The sequence below is a fragment of the Netta rufina genome (assembly GCF_964035555.1).
Source record: "Netta rufina genome assembly, chromosome: 9".
Classification (NCBI taxonomy): Eukaryota; Metazoa; Chordata; class Aves; order Anseriformes; family Anatidae; genus Netta; species Netta rufina.
This window is the reverse complement of record NC_140132.1, coordinates 13,942,669-13,964,314: the sequence shown is the minus strand read 5'-3', so window position 1 is coordinate 13,964,314 and position 21,646 is coordinate 13,942,669. Positions and strand designations below refer to the sequence as shown.

At 39.0% G+C, this 21,646-nt stretch overlaps 1 protein-coding gene across 6 annotated transcripts in view; it reads left to right on the top strand.

The window, feature by feature from the left end:
- The window catches only part of DLG1 (discs large MAGUK scaffold protein 1), a 148,340-nt gene that overhangs the window by 66,521 nt on the left and 60,173 nt on the right, over positions 1-21,646 (top strand). For all 6 annotated transcript variants that reach the window (XM_084291883.1, XM_084291881.1, XM_084291879.1 and 3 more), the window contains exon 5: positions 20,228-20,326. In XM_084291883.1, the coding sequence (XP_084148009.1) occupies positions 20,228-20,326 (99 nt within the window). The remainder of the gene's footprint in view (positions 1-20,227; positions 20,327-21,646) is intronic.

The following is a 21,646-nucleotide window of genomic DNA, read 5'->3' as shown; positions in this document are numbered from 1 at the left end:
CGGCCTTTGTATTACTGAAGTATTGAGGAGTGTTCAGTGATCAGATGCTGCACTTTGGCCACGGTGTGGCTGTATGTCCCGAATGCCCATTCCACTTGCAGTGAACTGTCGCAGGGGTAGCAATGCCTTACTGCCCTGCTAACTGCACCCACCTTCTCTGCAAATTCAGGGAAGCTGAAATAATGTTCTCAGGCATTTGTGGCCCTTGGTTTTTTCATCTTCCTTCTACAATCCCTGTGATGAGGAGTTGGTTCTTCTGTTAGAAGAATTAAGGGATTTGGTTAGAAGCTGATCTTTCAGTTTTTGTTCACAAATATATTAATTTATTTAATAAAAACCCGAGCTCTGAGAAGTGCCTATTCTTGATGACAAACACCGCTATCTTGCCTCGGAATGCATTTTAACTTTAAGTGGCACCTGGCCCGTGCTGTGCTACAAATTCAGAAACTGACTTGTCTGAAACTCAGAGAGCACTAAACTGGTTCTAACTGCAATGCATTCGTGCTATTCTGGGCAAGTAATGTAGTATAATATGCTTCTGACATTTGATACTGAAAAAGCGTTTAGCTTTCAGAATATGCCATGCTTATTGCTGCTTCTGTTTTTTAGGCCGTGTTTTAGGAAAGGAAGGAAAAACACAGAAAACCGTTTAACTCCATTCATCCATTCTAGTCATATGTTTATTGTATAAATTCAAAACCTTAACCTGAAATTTCAGAGCTTATCAAACTGCTTCTGCCAGTTGCTTAAGCCAGAGCATTTCTTGCCTTTGAATATCTTTCTTGGAAGATCTTTAACCAGTTTAGCCATTATTCTGAGAATATTGCTCAGTAAGTAAAAATGAAATACTATAAAAATAGTTTTAGCATGTATAAAATGCTATATGTAATCAGACAAATGCAGAGGTATTATAACATGCATTTCAAAGGTGATTAAAAATGTCTATCCATAAATCCTTTTTATTGTACTTTTTACAGGTCAGGAACTTACAGCCATATTAACCATCCCTTCTATAACTGTTATATTTAAAAATGCTTTTAAAAATATTTTTAAACATATTTCTATATAAACATCACAAAGCTAAGGGGGGAAAAGAGAGGGCTTCACATGAAAGCTGGAACTTGCAGAAGATATTGCAACTAAAATTTCAGAAGGTTTGATAGCAGTGCAAGTATTAAATATCTTAGTCGAGCATATCAGGATGAGTCTCAGTGGATTATATTATTTGGGAATGATACTACATTTCAGTATGGATATGTGGCTCTTTTAGTATCCGCTCAATTTTCAAAGTGAAACTGGGACTTGATTGTGGCAGCCATTGTATAACATTAAGCTCTCTACTAGCAGGATGTTTTATTCAATTTGCTGCTCAGATTTAAATTGGTGATGTAATAAAGAAGAAGGGAGTTATGGGAGTGACTAGGGATTTTTATACGACTACACAGAACAACTGTTGTCGTCATTAGATTTTTAATGCAGACTTTTCCCTAAGTTTAAAATTTAAGTATATACTGCCTATAAACAGTTGATGCTAATATTGTGATTAGCCCATGAGAAAGCAGCTTTAAGTAGTTTGTTTTGGGTGATTTTAACTATGAGAAAGCAATTTCTGAAGTGTAAACATGAGCTCTACTGTACCATTTCCTTATTAATTTTTTTAAGCTATGTGGTATCACATTTGTAGCAGTATGAATTTAGTTTTTGAAAATATTACTTTCACTGCTATAAGATGGCGTTATAGCAAAGATAAAAATGGTACAAATTCATGCTTTAAGGGAAATGTATTAACAACAAGTAGGCTCTAACCAATAGTTTGAGAACTGGGCCATTTTTGTTTATATATATATTATTTTTAAATGTTGAGCCTAGTACTTGAAGCCTCGAGTCTTTAAAAAGCAAGCAACAGCACTGCACAAACTCTGGGACCCCTGCAAGTTTTCTGGAATATAAAACCCCCATACAATCACGGTACATGACAGCACCAAAAAAAAGGCAGGATAAGAGGATCACAGTTCTTGGGAACAACTGCATTCTTGCACCTTACTTCCTCAGCAAAAACGCTACAGTAGCCTAAATCCACATCAGTGTTGATGAAGTGGCTTCTACCCTCCGTAAAAAAAAAAAAAAAACAAAAAACACACCACCCTCAGCCAGTTTAGTCAAGTGGAGATGAGAACACCTCTGTACCAACTTCAGCGTTCACTCCAGCAGCAGCTTATAGTAGGTAATCTTGGTTAAACATGAAGGAGGTACAGAGGCTGTATGTGGCTCAGGTGAGTCAGAAAATGCCATTAGGCTTTTTGCATTGGAGCCCAAGCGCTTCCTGGAATGAACACAAGCTGCTAGCAAGAGGTGATCACTTGAAGGGGACAATAAACCAGTCATGGTTTAGGAGATAACCGCAGCTTTATTAGTACATCACAGAGTAGACTCACCCTGCCCCCCCGCCCCTCCCCTCCTTCATGCAAGACTTCTTAGGAAGAAAACTAGAATTCTGTGATTCTAACTATTTTGTCTGGTACAGACATGACTGTTGCTGGTGCTACTTTGGGCAAAACCAGACAAGGCAGATCCTCAGCAGGTGCATCCTGGATTCAGGGAAGACTTGCTAGGAGGTGGGGGTGGTGTTAACAAGAAATCAGGTCTCAGCACTAAATTCAGCCTCTGTATTAAAGCTTTCTAAGTTTCCTTGACAGATTGTAAAGTTACCCATCTGCTGGGAAATAGGAACACTCCTATCCATTTCATGAAGAATACTGCCTTAACATGAACATGGCATCTGCCAGGGTGGATATGTCCTTGTCAAAGCCTGTTGCCATTTGGTATCGTTGCCTATGTCTATGAGACCAGCATTGTGATTTTAGTGCCCTTTTAGACTTCTACCTGCTACAAGTTCATTACAGCATTTGGTTAGTGCACAAACAGCCCTGGCTGTCATCAGAAGGTTTTCTTTCCTTATAACTGGAGAAATCTGCAAGTGTTTCTGATACATCAAAATACACGATCTCCACCTGCCTGAAAATTCAAGACACGTTTGAGACAGTGATGAAGGAAATATTCTTCCTTAAGTTAGAAAAACAGCCATGGGCCCTGTCTGTTACAGAACCATTGGAATTACAGAATCTGCTAGGTTGGAAAATGCCTTCAACATCACTGAGCTCAACACTCCAATTCCAACCTCGGCCCTTTTAGGGTTCTGTGACTCAGGGTCAAAGTGTAAGCAATGACAAGACCAAGTACCAGGTAGGCCTTAAAACATTATCAGTAAAATAAAAAACATCAGTAGAATAAAGAAGAAAATTGGTCTCGAGACGGTAAAGGAACATATTTGAAACAGGAATCAATAGTAAATGTGTGGTAATAAAACTGCTCCATGAACGTCAATGAGGAAGGAACAGAGAAATATGAAGTAATTCCATGTCAGGGACTAGGAGCACACTTACTGCGTTTCAGTACTTTACACTGGGTAGACTCATTGCTGAGAAAAGGAAAAAATTCTGACAGATACAGTGATTGTACCGTTAATACACAAAGATAACTGTGGAGTAAATGCTTTTCATGAAGGGAAAAAGATTAAGAGCCTACCTACTTCACTGAACCTTTTACAAAACAGCTGTTATTGAACAAGACAAATTCACAGACCTCCTCCGTTCTGGAGCACAGGAGAAAGCACCAGTCCCACCCCATGTTCTAGGAAAGGGAAGCAAACTCTTCCAAAGAGACCGCAGAGCTAATGGGCACATAAAGACTTCAATTTACCTTGCTGTATCAACACCACAACTTCTCTATTCGACTTACTATAAATCCTAGAAAGGCTGAAATCACGAAGTTTAAACCCAACTCAAAATCTTGGTACACTAGAAGTCTTAGTTCCAAAGAGCAAATTAAGTTACCATATCAGCCCTTAAATGTGGATGCAGGCCGTTCTCAGCCTTTCTAGAGAGACAAAGTCATGTTTTCTAAAAATATCTGAGACGTTTTGGTTGCATTAACTTCTTCAAACTATAAAAATCATCCTGCACATTCTTAATCATAATTGAGAGTGCTCTTGATACCACAGACCAAAATAGAAGAACAGGAAGAAGATGGTGTTCGCTGCAGACTTGGTGGTTCTCTCAGACAGTCATTTACTTAATAGTTGTATTAACCGAAATGTATACGGCAGCTTTGGCAGCCGTACAGAAACACTATGCCACAGGAGCTTGCTAGAGCTGTTTACTCAACTGACAGCTGGCCTAACTGACTGATTGGCCTGTATTTGGCTTTCAAAACACTTCATCAATCAATGCAAGCCTCAACTGAGAGGATGACTAGCACAATATGAGATAAAATAGCAAAGTTATATGACAGACCTACAGTTCTTCCTCTTTCACAGGCTTCCTTGTTCTTGGCTTAATACTAAAAGACACTTAGATGATTTGCTGAAGGTAGTGGATCAACAGGGGCTTTGGTGCCTGCCTTTCCTGAATGTTTGGAGTCTTTGGCACTACATAGCCAGAAAGACCCTGTACTAGTAGGACTCAAAAAGCATGACATTCTGTGTTCCCTTCATCACATTTTCTTATCACATTTCTGACTCATTCAGTAAAAAGTAATTTTCTTGAGGTATAATGGAGCAGAAATATGAAGAAAGTCTGTAAAATCAGCTCTGAGTGAGACAGAACAACTAGGAAGTCACAGGTGAAAGTGGCAACCCAAGCCCTCAGCAGCAAGCAGTGCTTCCATGTAGCCTGTCACCAGTCCATACCAGCGCTGCTGTGCTGCAAGGCATGAAACCAGCGAGCTCCCACATGTGCCAACTTCACAATCACACACGGAGGTTTGGGAAGGGAAAAGCACACCTTCTTTACTTCACCAGCGTGCTAGATGAATTCTTAAGAGGAAAGGCATTGACTCCAGCGGGGAGCCAACACCAGCGCAATCTACGTGACATTACATGACTTGTGATCTCTACTCCTAAGATTACCGATTTTAATACGCTCTTAAAACTGCACTTCTCGTCACAAAAACTTCAGTCTTAAGTATTCATGTCTATTGCACACAAAATTGTTAGAAAGTTTTTACAAAAGGAACCCAAGGCCCCAGAGACAGTCACTTACAGCCTGAGCTATATATATATATATATATATATAAATATATGTATAAAATAATTAAAAGAAATTGAAGGACTGCAGTTTGATGTAAGGGAAGGCTTCCCTTCTGTGTCTATTTTTATATATTTTTAAATTAGTTTGCCACCAGCCAAAGGACTTCTGGCCTTGTTTTCCAGTTTGGTATTCCGCAGGATGCCTCTGTGCTGCCTATTGCTGTTCCACGTGACTCCAGTTGTTATTGAATTGCATCTCGCTGCATGTAACCCACTTCTGTAATACATCAGGCTCGCTCTACAGCTTGTCTCTGTTGTCCATTTGCTCCTATTCCACCCTTTGTTTAACTGCGCATTAGGGCATAGTTGAGCTGACACGTTCTCTAGATAGATAACAGGTATTTTTGACTCATTTTGTCTTTTTTGTGAGCTGATCTTGGCATTTATGAATTTTCTGTCTTCTGCTCCATTAAAATGCTTCTGGTGCATAGTCCCTTGCAGCAGTCTCTTCTGTGAAATGATTTAAGAAGAGCAGACCACCTTATCTGTAATTTTAATAACATTAGAAAGAATCAGCACAAAAGAGTTTTAAATTTTATTTTGACTCTGGCAAAACAGGAATGCCCATTGATTTTTTTTTTCCCCTCCATGTTCTTGTAGTCTCTTTTAGAATGTTTTCCTTTTTGGTTAGCATTGGTTTTTAAGTACTTTGTGGAAGTTCACTTTGTTATTGGAGAGTAGTATCTATGTAGTCGTGTCAGTCTCCTGGTCCAACTTCAGGTAGCTTGTGCAAGGTTCGGGTACAGTACGGCACTTTTTTGACTCTGGAATTTTCAGTTTCTTCCTTTGTGTGGCATTTACTTAAACCCACCAGACTGTAGGAATGTTTGGTGGGAGTCTTCTAGCCTCTCCACCCATCTTCTGTTTGTCCGTCCTGCCTCACAGGGTGCATATCTATTTACTTACATTTTTCACTGACTGATGCATGTTGAACGTAATTGAGCAACCTGTGTCATGGACCTTTCAGGTAATAGTGTTTGTTTTCTGTAACATAGTAGGGAGCAGGGTAAAAGTTGCTTTGTAGTAATTTAATTTAGTGAGCAAACAGTAGTTATTCTTAGTTAGCTGTATCAGAATGCACAGTGAGATATACCGGGTGAGAAGGGACTTGGTTTTCCCTTGGAGAAGGAGGGAGAGGGAGCTCTGGATTCCGGCTGCAGCGTGCAGTCTCTAATCTGAAATCATGGTGTGAAAAGGGATCCGGATAAATTGGGAAAGAGTGTTCAGAAAAGGGGTTGTAACTGTAGATTGTGTTCAGGAAGGCCTGCTTTGAAATGAGAAACTTAAGAACCTCTGCTTAGTTCATCCAAAGGAAAATCAGGAGATGACTTGATCACAGACTAAATATAAATACATGGGGATAGATTTCTGTAATTAGGAAGCTTGTTTGTTTAGTAGAAGAAGGCATCTGTATTACCAGCCTGGGAACTGAAGCTAGATACATTCAGATAGAAAATCTAATTTTAAAGAAGGATCTTAATATGATACGCGTTTTAAAAGCTTAGTGGGACATGATGTAACTGCCAAATCAGGGTAATAAAGGAGTATTTCCTGTGTAAAAAGAACAGTTATGACAAATAAGGTTTGTACTTGAAAATACAAAAATATATCACAATCTCTGATTCAACATCTAATGTAATGACTTCAAATTGCTGTCTGGAAGCTGTAAACTGCCAGGATGCAGTTAATACTTTAAAACTCTTATCATATCTCCGTACTACTGCTTTTAATTTTTTTCAACTCCTTCATTTTTGTTATTCTTTTTGAACACCACGAGGGAAATTCTGTACGCAGCTTTTAAAAAGTGAACACATTAAGACTCATTATAGAGCATCACTTAACTAGTTTCATCCTAAATTAACTAGCATGCAAATTGACTGTGAAATATGACCGGTCATACTGCTGATGCCAATAACGCTATCCCAGGTAACTATTCTCAGGTAACCAGAGTAAATAAAGAGTAAAATATTTCTCCAGGCAATAGAACAGCTATAGGGCAGTCCCACGTTTGAGCTTGGAGTAGTTCCTATGACTCATTTGCTGTTTTAAAAATAAGAAGAACCAGGTGTCAATAGAAGAGAAATTAATTTGGCAAGAAGCACAGGTGGTCAATATGAGATGACATTTACTCAGGATTTCTTAAGGAGCTGGTGTTTAATATGGATGAAGGGCCTGTTGTGTTGTGTGCGACCTTTTTGTTTAAACTGTCGGGGTGTTCCTAGAGTAGTGATAGTAATAATAGTAATAAAAAAGGCAATATGATGCCCTTTCAAAAAGGTGCTGAGTTGTACTCTGAGGCTACAGCAGTGCAGCTCTGATTTCCTTATTGTACAAACTGGGGGAAATTATTATTGAGAAAAATTAACAGATAAACATATATTGAGGAGAAGTCAGCTTGTCTTTGTAAAGGGAAATGAGGACTTGCAGATCTTCCAGACTACTTTGAAAACAGGGAACATGGAGATAAAAGCCTGCACGGCATTATCTGGCCATCAGAGGGTCATTATAATTATAGTAATGTCTTTGAAAACGATAGTTCTTGGATCAAAGGCAGTTAAAATTGGTGGAGATAGGAGATAAAGGGAAAGGATGTTTTGTAGATTTTCAGTTGATTAAAACAGGTCCCTTCAATTGGAAATAGAGTCCCAGAAGGTCATGTCATGGATGATCCGAGGTATTGTGTGTGTCTGTGTGGCAGGGCTAGGGAAACTGAGGCAGAGGTGGGTGATAAATATTTTTTATTAGGTTAGCTAAACTAGCTGCAGGGGATAGCAGACAAGTGAATGACGTGGCACAAAAACAACCGATGACATTCATTGTACAGTAACAAATGAGGAATGGTGTTAGAGGGATCATCTGGCACATGGGCATGAACTGATAGACTGTAAATTAGCTGCTGCTGGCCCAGTGCATTGGAGATTTCACTGATGGTTCTGAAAATGCCACCTTAGCATTCTGCAGCTGTGAAAAAGGTAAAATAAAATGTCTTGGGTTTTTGAAGAAGAAACAGATCATAACACAGAACATGACGCTAGGTGTATTTATTTTGTGTGAAAATGAACCCTCAGTTGGAAATTCAGCAGTCAGAATCCTTCTCAGCACTATACAGAATTTTTGTAATGAATTTCAAATATTTGCATCCTAAAATCCTCTAACATTTTGTTGTATGTTAGACATTTCAATGATCTGAACTAAGTGAAAATCAGCAACTATTATTGTGTAAATTGGCATTCTGTCTAGATTATAATGTAAAAAATGGAATTCAAGTCATAATTAAGGCAAAGCTTACTTTGTTACATGTGTTTTAACGTATTCTGAGTAACCTAAGCTATTTCTTGCAATATTTATTGTTACCCACTTTTTTTTCAGGTTAATGTAGTCAATATTTGTCTTATCCAGACTAAATGATACAGCCATGTGCCACACAACACAGTTGGTAGAAGGTTTTGGTAAGTGTGGTACCAACACACATTGCTGGTTTTATGTGATCCCAGGTGTTCCCGGGCATGGCCAGCACTGGTACGGGCTGGCATGTCTTGTGCTTCAGGTCTGACTGCTGCAGAGCCCTGTGGTGGTCACTGCAGTGTGTCCTTCCCAGGTGAGGCTTGGTGCCCAGCCTCAGCGCTGAACCAGCTCCTTGAACTTTGTCCTGGACAAGCGAGGCCACTTGGAAACGGCAGGGAACTATTTAAGTGACTTCTGCCCTCGGTTTGGATACGAGAGGATACACTTAGATAGCTCCATTTTAATTTAGGTTGTCTGACTCTGTCTGGTTCCAGTTAATGAGATGTACGAGCTGATTTTCTCTGGAATGTGAGAGAATCCGGAATGACTGGCTCAGGTTTCCTGCCCTGCTCCAGAGGTTAAGCAGCTTCTGCACAAGCTGTATATGAAGGCCCACAGTGGTGTTTATCCAGCATTATATCTAAATCGATCAAACCTGAGCTGGCTGCCTTCGTGTTCCTGTGGAGCAATTAACCTGAGATCCAGATAAAATGGCTGTGGGTAATTATGGACCAAAAGTCAGTTCATCTGTAGGCCTTGTCTTCAAAATTCATTCTTTTTAGTCAACATTGTATAATTATAATTATACATAAGCACATTTTCCATTGTGAGATTGGAAAAATGTTTTGTAAATTATATTGAGAAGTGCCAGAATCTTGTAGAAATGTTAGCAAACAGCATTGTGAAGGGAAAAAAAAGCCTTTTTATTTACTTGCGGAGTTTGCACAAGTAACGCCAGGCATTACAGCTGTTGTAACTTTTATAGTATCTTAATTTGCTGAAGACCATTGAGTGACACTACAGAAAGGGTGCCTGTTCTGCTGAAACATTGCAGGGCTCTTATGAGTCATTCGAGAGGCTGGCTGTGTTGTGTAATGGTGCTTGTTGTCAGATATTATAACTGCATGTTGTCATGGAAGCAAGCGAGAGGCAGCCCCCAGTGTTTCCATGGTGGAAGAATGAATAAAATCAGATGTGGTACCTAGCTTGGAATTGCATGGTAAAGATCTCAGCTGTAGCTCTGAGCAATGAAAAGGCAGAGCATCAGGAGAGCAGCACAAAGCTGTTGGATCTGCAGTGAAAGTCATTGTCTGTGTTTGGGAAGGATTCAGCATGTATAAAATAAAACGCTAATGCCACTTGTGTATGAAGCTTTCTGTAAATGAAATAAGGAATGGCTTTAGTATAAAAACACTTAGTGTAAATCAAGTAATTAATTTTCTAAAATTTTCTGACACTAACTTCCTGAAGGAGCTCTTGGTTGTTATGAATGGCTTTTTAGTGATTTTTTTTTTTCCCCCGTTTCTTAGTATGAAACAAATGACTTTCTGCTCCTGTTCAGTTTTAGGGAAAACATTTATTTTTATAAGACTTTTTTTTTGCTTAATAGATTTCTCACAAAATAACACAATTATTAATAAAGCAAAAAATACCTGTTTTAAAACAGAAAACAAAACTTGAATTTACCGACTTCCTTCGGATCACTTCATTACTGCATGTTTTAAGACTGTACCTTCAGGGGCTATGAGGAGCAAGCAAATCTGAAATGTTTCTTATTCTAAAAGATCATGCTTTATATAAGATAAAGCTTATATGAAGCGTTATTTTCATATATTACGAATGATAATTATCAGATTTATTTAATTTCAAAAAAAACAACCAAAGCATTTAGGTTAAGAGCAGTATGATAATTATGATAGTTAACTGATGTATTCTTAGTATTTATCCAAGTCATTTCCTAGTATCAGAGCTAGATATAGGTCAGCCTTTTCTATTTGTATGAATTATAAAGAACAAAACAAGCATGATGTCTAAGAGGATTTAATTATTCCCTGAATAATTTAGGAAGAATTGGAAATTATGTGCTCTGAGAGCTTATAAGAAGTGTCATATCCATTAAAGTAGATAAACAGTATCCAACATTTATTTATTCATTTATTTTGACCTGAAAGTGTTCTCAGGAATGAACACAATCACATCTATGTTTCCTCCTACAGAATGCCCTTTTTATTGGGAATTCCAGAACCTGAAAATATTAATGTCTTAGAGCTGATATTATTTTTCCTTAATGAAGTCTTAGAGCAAATTTTTTCTTTGCCTGGTTTCTTTCTGATGCTGAAGCACTGGCTGAGTTTCTTTGTGGGCTCTTCAGCATAATAATGAAAACTACCCTTCTTAAGGCTGATGTTATTTCAATGGTGCTTTCTAGGCTTTGCTTTAAATTGTAAATGAAATGCATTAAATTAATTCTCAATAGCACTTATGAACCTAAATAAGGAGCCTGTAATTCTGTTTTGAACCTAAGCGTCAGGTGCATGGACTAAGCTGGGTGAATGTAGATGATGAACCTGCTGCGTAGGGTTCGGTGCTAGCCACTGGTGTGGTATCTGAAAAACCAAAATCAGAACTTGCTTTTACTAAAACCTCTATTAAATTTGCATACATTTTTTTATATTACAAGTTTAGAATATGACTGATTACAGCAGTCCTTTAGAGAGTTTACAGGACAGATTGGTTTGAGCTGTGTAAATCTGTCTGAATACCAGACTTAGAGTGGACGCTGGCGTCCTCCCTTGGGCAAAATGTTGTCCATGAGGGAATTAAGTCTTAAAGGGTCTGCTCATAGATCCTGACAGGGACAGGAGAGGGGAGTTGTTGACTGCTGAAACTTTGAGACTAGCTTGCATGCAGTTCTTAGCACTGGAAAGTTTTACCCATCAAAGAACACCACGTGAGAGCTGGTGGTAGCTCTGTATAGTCTTGTCAGTCTCATAGACTAAGCTCTACTTTTGCTACATAGTTCTAGAACTTCATCCTACGAGCTGCTGGAGGGTCTGCTCCTATACTATTGCTTATGGGTGTAGTCCTGGAGAAACAGATCTAGGAAAAATATATCTGTACATTTATTGTTAACCAAGTAGCATCAGTGGCAACGTGGCACTGAAGCCATGGCTGGGCCGCAGGATGGCAATGATGTCAGCGGGAACACGGCACAGGTGGGGCATCAGCGTTAATGCCAGCTGTGTCCTGAGCCTTGGGTGTGCTGGGCAGCTTGCAGCTAACATGGATTGTAAATGAGGGTGGATGGCATCTGTGCTTTATTCTTACCACCACCTTGAGACCCTACCAAACAGCCTACATATCCCAGAAGGTACGCTTAGATCAGTATTGACCTGGGTGATTTTGACAAAGATAGATGTGAAGGTCTGAAAACAGGCAGCTTCACCAGCAAAATGTTCCGTGACCTTCCAGGACATGGTTCACAGAAGGGATATAAAACAGTGATACTAGACCTTAAACCGTGTATCTGGAAATAAAATATGGCACTTATTTTCAGTCCAGTCACTGCATATTGAATGAACATTTTCTTCCACCACTTTTTAAGTTATGTTCACTTCAGTAGATACTCTATTTCCTACTTTGGTGACTGATAAAAACCCAAGCCTACGCTCCTAACACTTCAGCTTGTTTTAACACAGGTTGTTGTTTGTGTGGTATCTGCTGAAAGGCAGTGGGAGGGGTGACGTACACAATTATTTTTGGAACATTCTCTTAGATATTACAATTGCTTTTTGAAGTAACAGAAGTTGGCTCTTGAAGCTTACCTGGTCTTGTAAACGACCTCTGCAGTAGAGGTTGTTAGTCGATTGGTACTACTCTGCTCCTCTTCCAGAGGTACTGTTGTTATCCAGCTATTGTGTGGGTGTTCAAGAATGTGGGAAGATGGTGATTCTTGAAGAAGAACTACTTGTGATATAGCATAGGCACTTCAACAGATTGCCACAATAAAGGATGCATTGTACATTAAAGGAGAAAAAGGTATAAAGTGCTTGGTCAAAGCGATCAATGCAAATTGTTTATATACTAATTTAAAATAATGAAATATGATTAATGTCTCAGTTAGCAATGTGTTGTTCACAGTTTGTAGGCATTACTAAAGCACAGCCTGATCCTGAGCCCCCTCTAGTTACATGAAACCACTTAGCACTTCATATTTAGAGTGAAGCAGTTCACACTAGCAATTAATATGATCTGCAGAGACTACTTGCAGGCTTTCTGCACTCAGAAGAGGATCTTGTCAAACCTGCGCTGCTCGAGTTACATAACTGGTTTTCTTTCTTTGAATTATCCATATGGCCCTCTGCTCCACCAGAATTTTTTTTCTACTGGTACAACTGCAAGGCAGGCTTTGCAGTGCAGCACATATGTGAATGTAATTTGGCAGAATGATCTCGGTGACTCTCAAATGTCTGACTCTTCTTGCCTTCACTACTTTTTCTTTCTCCTTGATTTTTTTTTTGCTATCTGTTTTCTTTGTGTTTCCATCAAGATTGTTCTATATAAGCCTCATTCCCTGTTTATGATAAAACCCTTTCTTCTTCCTCCCGTGGTTTTTGACCAAGATGCTATATTCACTTCTCCTGCCCATATAACACTAAATTTCAGTGCTCCCTACTGTTTTTTTTTTCCACTGGAGATTGCCCTGGCTCACCATTCAGCCCTGGATGAATTAGATATTCTTCCTGTACCTCCTGTTCCTTGGCTGTGTTTCAGTGTTTGGAGTACAACTGCTTTCAAGTTTTTTGTTTTAATTGTTGATATTTTATTGCTATCATCTTAGGGACCAAAGGCATGCGGACTTCCAGAAACAGTGTTGTACCAGTTATCTGCTGCATCATCTCTGTTTTTTTGCCGCTGAAGTCAGCATGTCTGTGAGCACATCAGATGTGAATTACTTTCTTCTTTTCCCTTGTGTTTTCCCTCTTGTTGTCTGGAGGAGAGCATATGAAGTCAGACAACAGGGCTTCCAAGAATCTGGTATCCAGCATGTCTTCCCGCTGCCATTGCTTTCTCACTAAGTGCATTTCAAAGCTGATTTTTGTTTCCGTCAAGAAGCTGGTTTGTGTGTGGGTTTTCTGCAAAGTTGATAACTCAGAGTTGCTTGGAGAAATTGTGGAAATTTCTCCAAGGAGAAGAAAGTTAGATGTGATGTGCTGGGTATGAGCTGGTAACCTATATGCACGCTCACAACACGCTGATCTTCCTCTCTGCCATTTCTCTTCAATAACAAAATCTAGAGACTCTTGGTCTGTCTGGAACAGAAGCACCTGGGTGCACCTGCCCGTTTGTATCAGTGGGACACGCTCATCTCTCCCTGAGGCTGCAAAGGCAGAAGACATACCGGCCATGTGCAAGCCCAAGTCTGTGAATGTTGTATGACCAACACGTTTTCAGCTTCCTGTCACTGGCCAGAAACCTTTCTGTCTCTGCATGCTTGAATATTGCATTAATGATATGTTATGCAGCTCTTGATTACATCCATTCTGGGTAGAAGATGAGACATGGCAGCTCTTCATGATTAGAGGAGCATCTGTCAGTTCCTATTTCTCTCTTAATATCCACACTATAAATAACTGCGAAGGTTTGTACTTAGATCTGTATTTCTGGTTTTTTTATTCTGTGTGCAAATATTATGCTGACTCACATTGTTTTAGTCAGATTTACTATAGGGAAGTGCACAATGGAAGGGAAAATAACAATGTTTAGTGCTCTGAACTGATAACATCTCTTCATCATATTAAAGGACTTAATCATGCTCTGTTTCCAATGGATTGGTGTCCTTCATCCTTATCACGGCCAGTGCCAGATACTCAGATTCACGACATGTTCCTAGACCAGACCCATAGGCAGGAGACAGATGGTGTGTGCTGTGCAGGTCCAGAGCTGTGCAAATGTAGGGTTTGTCTGCTGGCAAGAAGGCTGCATGACCGCTGACTTCAGCCCATGTCTTCCTTCAGCGAGGCCGGTCACATAGCTGTCCCTGCTAGATGGCAGTTTTCGTGTAGACTCTGGGAACTTAATGTTTGACCCTTATCTCTTTTTAGAAAGATTAATTTAAAATTGGCTGGTAAAATTCAATATTCAACAGTATGATTGCATCAAGCTAGCTCCTCTTTGCATTTTTTTCTTTCTTTTTTTTTTTTTTTCCTTCGGGGCTTAGAGTTTTAGAGTTGTTCTGAAGGGTTTTGTTTTGAAAAGTATAAAAATGTAATATAGAGATCATGCATCTGTGGCCTTAAAAAAAAATAATGAATAAACAATAAAGTAATAAGGAGTTTTGGTTCTTTTAAATAATTGTCTTATGTTTTTTTATTTTTATTTTTTAATTTAAACAACATACAAAATTGTGGTCTTGCAGTGCTGATGTATTTTGTGGAAATGCAACTCCTGAAATTATCAGAACAAAGTAATTCAACCCCCATAAAGTGTTCCAGAAAGTAGAGGAATAGGCAGCTTAAAATATTTTCTAGTTGCAAATCTCAGAGAGATTTTGAGGTTGTAAAAATACAGCAAAGTTTAGGGGTGGTTAGGACCTTATGTGTGAGAGAAAATAGCTATAACCTTTCATAGCTTCATCTTAATAAAGCCAGATGAGTTTTGCCATCTATTCAATAACTTGTGCATTGCATTGATTATCTGTGCCTAGCAAATTGACAGTTGTGGGGTGGTTCAATGGTGCTCTTTAAATAGCGTGAGAGTACACAATGTGTGGCACTAGCCAAAGCAGTATCTAGCGGTTTTTTCCTATGATCATAATCCAGAAAACAATATTTTGAACGTTTGCAGGAAGCGATATTTTGGTTTATTTTCTCCCAAAAAGGACTGTGTGTGTTGCTAGCTTCATGACTGCTTACTGTCACAACTACAAGTACCGTGGTGCTGCAGATGACTGTGGGATGGGAACGCTCAAGCGAACTGATTTAACCAGGAGCTCCAGAATGGAAATGCGTCCAAACCTTCACATGCAGCCAAAGCAGTCTTTCCAGCATCAGCATCAGGCACTGAACATTCATAAATCTTTTAGTTCATCCACACTGCCAGCCTCTTCCAAACACAGAGGAAAATTTACTAACCTGCGTGATAGTGTAAAAAAGAGCCCTACAAAAAGCACAGCAAAAGTTAAAGCTGCCAGTGGTTGGGTGTCTGATGGCGCGTGCTCTAATTGTTCCTTAGAAAAGGTACGTACTGCGCTAGGCATTTACAGATGTGTGTTTTTATAAGATTTGATGCTCTTGTAGAATGAGATAAGGTGGATATGATGCAAACAGTAGATAATATGCCATACATCTTCCTGTAGTTTTAACCCTGCTGTTTCCAGAGACTTGGTTTGCGTTTTATAGTTAGCAATCACAGTAGTAATAATTGGAGTATAACAGAAATACTTCTGTTCAGTATTTTCCCATTAAGATGGTTGCACTGTATGCAGTGTGCTTTTTAAATAGTAACTTGAAAGTGAGGAAGGTCTGGTTTGCTTTATTCTCCAAAATGTTATCTTCTACTACATGAAAATAGCAGCCTGGTGGAATTTGCTGATTTAGGTACCTGCTTTGAGATGTGTATGGTGCTTTGATTCATTTCAGGTTAGCTGGTATTCCATGATAGAAAGGGTTACTGTGTATGTTGGTTAAAGATGAGAAAATGGGTGTGTTCTTCTTTTTCACAAGGTCTGGACTTCAGTATTAGGTTTGGAGGTACTTACTGCCATAATTTTGATTAATTGCTGAAAGGCATTACGAATCAGCCAGCGTACCACTTGTTAACTGATAATTGTTTGTTTATATGATTAGAAGGTCCGTTGCATTAGACTTTTATCCAACAAAATTATTCGTGTGATTGTTGTAACAAAATGACTTTTTGGTGTAGGTTTTAGTGCATTTATTTCATCTGACAGATTCAGTTAGTGTGGTGTTGTTCAAGTTATGCATTCCTATGTATAATAGTCTATCATAAGTGTGTGCTACAGTTCATATTTATACAAACAATGTTTTAGTTGGCCCATTACTTTCTTGGTAGTATAGATAAGTTTGCCATCTTAATAAACCATCTTATTAACATAGACTTATTAAATGTTGTACTGAGACAACTTATTTGGAGGAAAAGCTTTTGTTTTTCAGAATACTTTAATGTATTAATCTAACAAATTCCTAAACATTATAAATGTCTTTTTCTTGAAAATTCCTGGGAAGCAGGAGCATTGGAAGTGATACCGTGGGCTGTTGGAGCTTATTCAGCTGCTCCCACATATACTTGTATCACATAAACATTTTCAGACTGATTTTGCGGCATACTAAAATAAAATTAGCTTTCTTCTCTTAAGTCTTTCCAGGTTGTCTTGCATTGGTGGTTAGAATTCATTTGATTTCTTGCACTGGCCTTTAGCCCCTAAGTAATCAGTGATGTTTTTTTGGGTGTGGTGTTGGGGAGAAGGGCTGGTTCTTCCATTGGCACCTAACTTCCCCCAGCACACCTTAGCAGATCGGTCATGCCTGGGATCCAAGGGGATGCAGAAAAATATATAAAGGTGTACATAGGGTTGTTGAAAAAGCAGATACTGAAGGTTGCTTGGATTCCCTTCCTTCTTGGGTTATACAGTCTCCTCTCCCTTTCCTTGCACGACTCTTTTCCCATCTGCACCCTTTTTACAGCTTCAGAGCTCACATTCACAAGTTACGTTCTGCTGCTTCATTGCAGGTGAGCTAAGGGGTGTTGTGCTGGGGAAGGGAAGGAAAGGAGGTGGAAACTGTCTGCGCTCCAACTCTGCAAGAGGCTATATGTGAAGCACTAGCCTGCAGTGGAAAGAAGGAAATGTAGGTAAAGGGTAAAGGTGCATCTGAGTGACACGTGCAGCACGCAGAGATGAGGTGGTGGGACACGCGTGGCCCCAGATCTCGGTACCACATATGTTCTGACTGGCTTTCTGGTGCCAGCATGTAAGCCACCATCAGTCTTACAGTCTACTTTGCTAACTGAAACATGCCAGATGCTGCTTTTTCCATCTCCAAACTTGAACTGTCTGTTCCACTAATTGTATTTGTAGCACTCTGTTGCTGCTCTAGTTTGAGCTTTCATCATAATGGTGGTGTAGCGAGCATTTCAGATACAGACACGCTATTTATCGTCTAGTAAAAGGTTGTAAATACTTTCTTATCTCTACTGCTAGCACTTTATCTTTATGCTTTTAGGAAAGTGTTTCCTTTTTGGTGGTCTTGATTGGTCTTTTATTATTAGCGGCTGAGTTTTCTGAAGGTGAAGAGTATCCTCCATTGCATTACAATTCCAGAAGTTAAATTTCAGGTAGTACTGCAGTCTGTATCAAAAGCCAGGGTAGAGGAATTGTGTGCAAGGAGAAAGAGGGGTTCTAAGTTAAACCAGCCTATTTTAGGTATAAAACCTCACTAAAGAAATCCTTTGTGAGTCTTGTAATTGAATAATTAACAGCTTTATTCAAACTCTTTAGATAATTTTCCACTTGTGTGAATTGTAAGTCAAGCAGTAAAATTCAAGTAAGTCAGCCCAAGTGTGTTTCAAGACTGGGTTTCCTTTCCTCTCTTCTTCCCTGCCTTCGCTGGGGTAACCACAGTACCTACATCAGTTTGCTGTACTCCACAGAACTGTTTATGTTTAAATGAAGGCCATCTTGTCTTCATTTGCATTGGTGTTTCCTTTGAAAAAGGTTGCCACATCACCTCCTTTTGCAGTGGAGGAGACTCCACAGGAACACTGTCAGGAAGCTTGGCTGAGCAGGGAATGGAGGGCTGCGAAGAGCAGGTGGATACCAAGCCAACTCCACCAAGGAAAAGCACAATGGCCATGCTCACAGCTTACGAGACTGGAACCCTAAAGCATTAAAGGACTTTGAATGATACCAGTTTTAAAAAAAATAATACTAAGGATTAGAATTGGAACTGACTGGGAGAGTTCTTGAAGTGACTGGGAATGAGAAGCCCAGAGATACAAGGGAGTTAGGAACTGAGAGGAGTGAGGCAGGAAAACAAGGCTGCCATTTGGTGCAAGGAGAGGTGCGCAGATGCTTGACCTACAAAGAAAACTATTACTGGGTCAGCTGTTTTGCTAAGCCAAAGCATACGAGATTGCGTGGTTGGTATCTGAGAATAACTTCAGTTGTTTTTCACCTTCTCTTGTTCCAGGAGCTGCAATTGTAAAGCACAATTTTTCTAACCTGCTAGCGGTTAGCTTTGCAGCCCTAGTGTTGTGCTGTACTTTGATAGGTAGTGTGTGTACATCTGACCATTTGGTTAATGGGATTTTTGCTCTGTGCACATATGGGAAGCTTCTTGTTTTGGAACAAGACAAATCTGAAGGGGAAGCTTAATTTTTGCATGTGTGGGGCTAAGTAATTGCTGAAGCATTTTAATTTGATCTGTCCTCTAAAGGCTGCATCATTGATCTCCTGCTGACTGGAGGTTTGCTGCACTGAGCATGCCCCACAGCTTTTGGGAAATGCATATTATTGTTTCTCTAGAGCAATTTACATTCCCGTATCTCCCTCTCCCTCTCCCCCCCCCCCCTTTTTTTTCCCTAAACACATGAGAGATTGAGGTGGTGTCCATGTAAGAGTATTGAAATGACATTCATAATAATGTTCTAAGACATCAAACATCTTGCTCCAACGTCTTTCCACATTTTTCACCAGCTGTTAATTTTAGATAGAGCTGAAAAAAAACAGAAATACCGTATCTGCATTCAAGAAGGGTTGCTACTCTTGAGTGGTGTTCGGTTTCTTTAATCTTTGCTTTCATTTAGTTTATGCTATTGATGTAGACTGCTTTGTGTTTTAATAGATTTCAAACTTTTGAAATATCTAATACTTTTATGTTCTGATTTTTTTTTAACTTGTTTTCAGGATTTAGTAATTTCATTTTGTGGTTATATTCTTCATCATATTTTCTCAAGTGTGTCTTGGAACAGCCAAGTTGCAAGAACTTTGATTTGTTGTTCAGCTGGTAATCCTGATGGTTGCCAGTAGTCTGTTGCTGACAGCTTGTTGACAACCAGTATGTTAACATCTCAGAGTGATTTGAATCAATATTTTGCCCAGAATGCTATTTATAATCTTGTTCCCTTGCAGTTTGTGTCAGTAGCTTTCCTGTTTATTGTTTTAATTACAATTCCTAAAACCCAAATCCTACTGGGGTGTATATTTGTATGGTAAACCTATATAAAGATCTTTAGATGAAAGGGTGGAGTGAATCAGTGTTAGGATCTTCCAACCATTTGACTAAAAGATTTTCTTTAATTTGAACTTGGTATAGAAAATGCAATGTAGTTTTGATTTTTTTCCCCCATGTATCGACAAGGAACCTTTATTTGTTCAGTGCTACCAACTTCAGTCATTGTTTCCCTTTACTCATTGTACAATGATGAGGGGCACATGTTGTGAAACCAGCCCACAAAAAGCTGGAGTGTGCCCACTGACGTGAAGAGGCAAGATTTCTGTTTTACCTCTCAAAGTCTTAACTGTCCTGCACCGCAAGGTGAGTAGCTTGGTGTGAAGAAGCAGTGTGGCTGTGTCCTACTTCTTTGGGTTATGTGCCGTTAGCACACTGCTGGGAATGCAGTGCAGCATGGCTCGTCTGTTTTCAGGTGTGGTTCAAGTCTCCAAATCCATCTGCTCTTTCAGAATATTAAAAAAAAATCTATTCAATTTGAATCTTGTTTGTTTTAGAATGTTTTTGTAGTTTTCATTATTTTTGACATTTTATTGGTGATTTTTAGCCCACAGAAGCTGTTCCTTCCTCTTCTCCCATTGTCCCTGTGATCCCTGTCCCACCAGTCCCTGCCGAGACCACTGTCATCCCATCCACCATACCACAGGTTTTTATTCTTTTCTGTTGTTTTTGTTGTTAAATTTGTTCAACTCTTTATATCATTTGTTTCATTCCTTTTGTTTAAATTAAATGTTTTGGTACTGCCATGCAAGTTTGAAATGAACTGAAATGAAATAGTTAAATTAGTAATACACTGCTGTTCCATCCTGTGCTTTGTTTTCTAGCAGCTTTTAGTCCATTTAAAAGTGCATATGTTTCACATAAATGTATATTAATAATTTTGTGAAACAACTAAAGAAAGCACCATAAAGGAGTGAAAAGAAAGGGATATTTTGTGTTGGCATGTAATGCTTTGACTGCTTGAATTATTTATTCTGGATAATTATCTCATACTCAGTGTCAGTCTTTCATCCATGACTTGTGTTCTGTTTCTGTTGTTGGTGTACTTTGGGCACGCTAGAATACAAGGGGTATTTTGTTACTTTCTATTCTTAAAAATTTGACTCATAGAATGAGGTTCACTTCTACGTTTTGACCTTTAGGTCACGTAATGTCAACAACAACAAGAACAACAAAAACCACACAAACCATGACAAAAGCTGCAGTAAGATGAGAAAGAGCAGTAAACATGAGTTAACATCACTATCTTGTATATAACTTTGAATGTGGGACTGCAGCACAGCCAGCTATGGAGTAATTTAGCATAGACAGTGGCAACATTTTTGCAAATTGAAAAGCTTTCTGCTTTTATTTGATTATGACTTTTATTGTGAGTTTTAGTGCAAAAATACTGAATGATGGAGACACCTTCTAAAAAGATGTGCCACCACTTCTAATTGGTGACAGATCCGTGTTAACTTGAAAAGGGAATTAAGCTGTCAAGAGTAATACAATACTGGGATATTTCTGTAGTCTACACATCAGTATTCTTTTCTTAAGGTCTGCTTTCAGACTGTGCGGCTAAACCTGCAACAGGCGGTAATTTTTTCTCTGTTACAGTGCTAAATTTTACATAGTCCAGCAGCTTATAAAAAGTTCTTATTCTTTTTTAAAGTCCAGTTTCTAGTGGAAATGTATTTACATGAATCTGTCACCCACACTTGTAACAGGCAGACCAGAAATGTGGTTAGTTCGAAAGCGATTTCCTTCTTTTGGAGTGACTGTGTCCACATGAGGATATGAGGAAGACAGGCAAGGGCACACCGCTGGACCTCTGCTTACTGTTGAGTTTCCAGTAACATTTACTTTCAGGAAACTGCTAATTCTCACTTTAAATCATCGTAATAATTAGAACATATTTGTTTTTTTTCTTTTAATTTGAGAAATATTGTAAAATATTTTTTTGATGGAGAGACTACTCAACAGC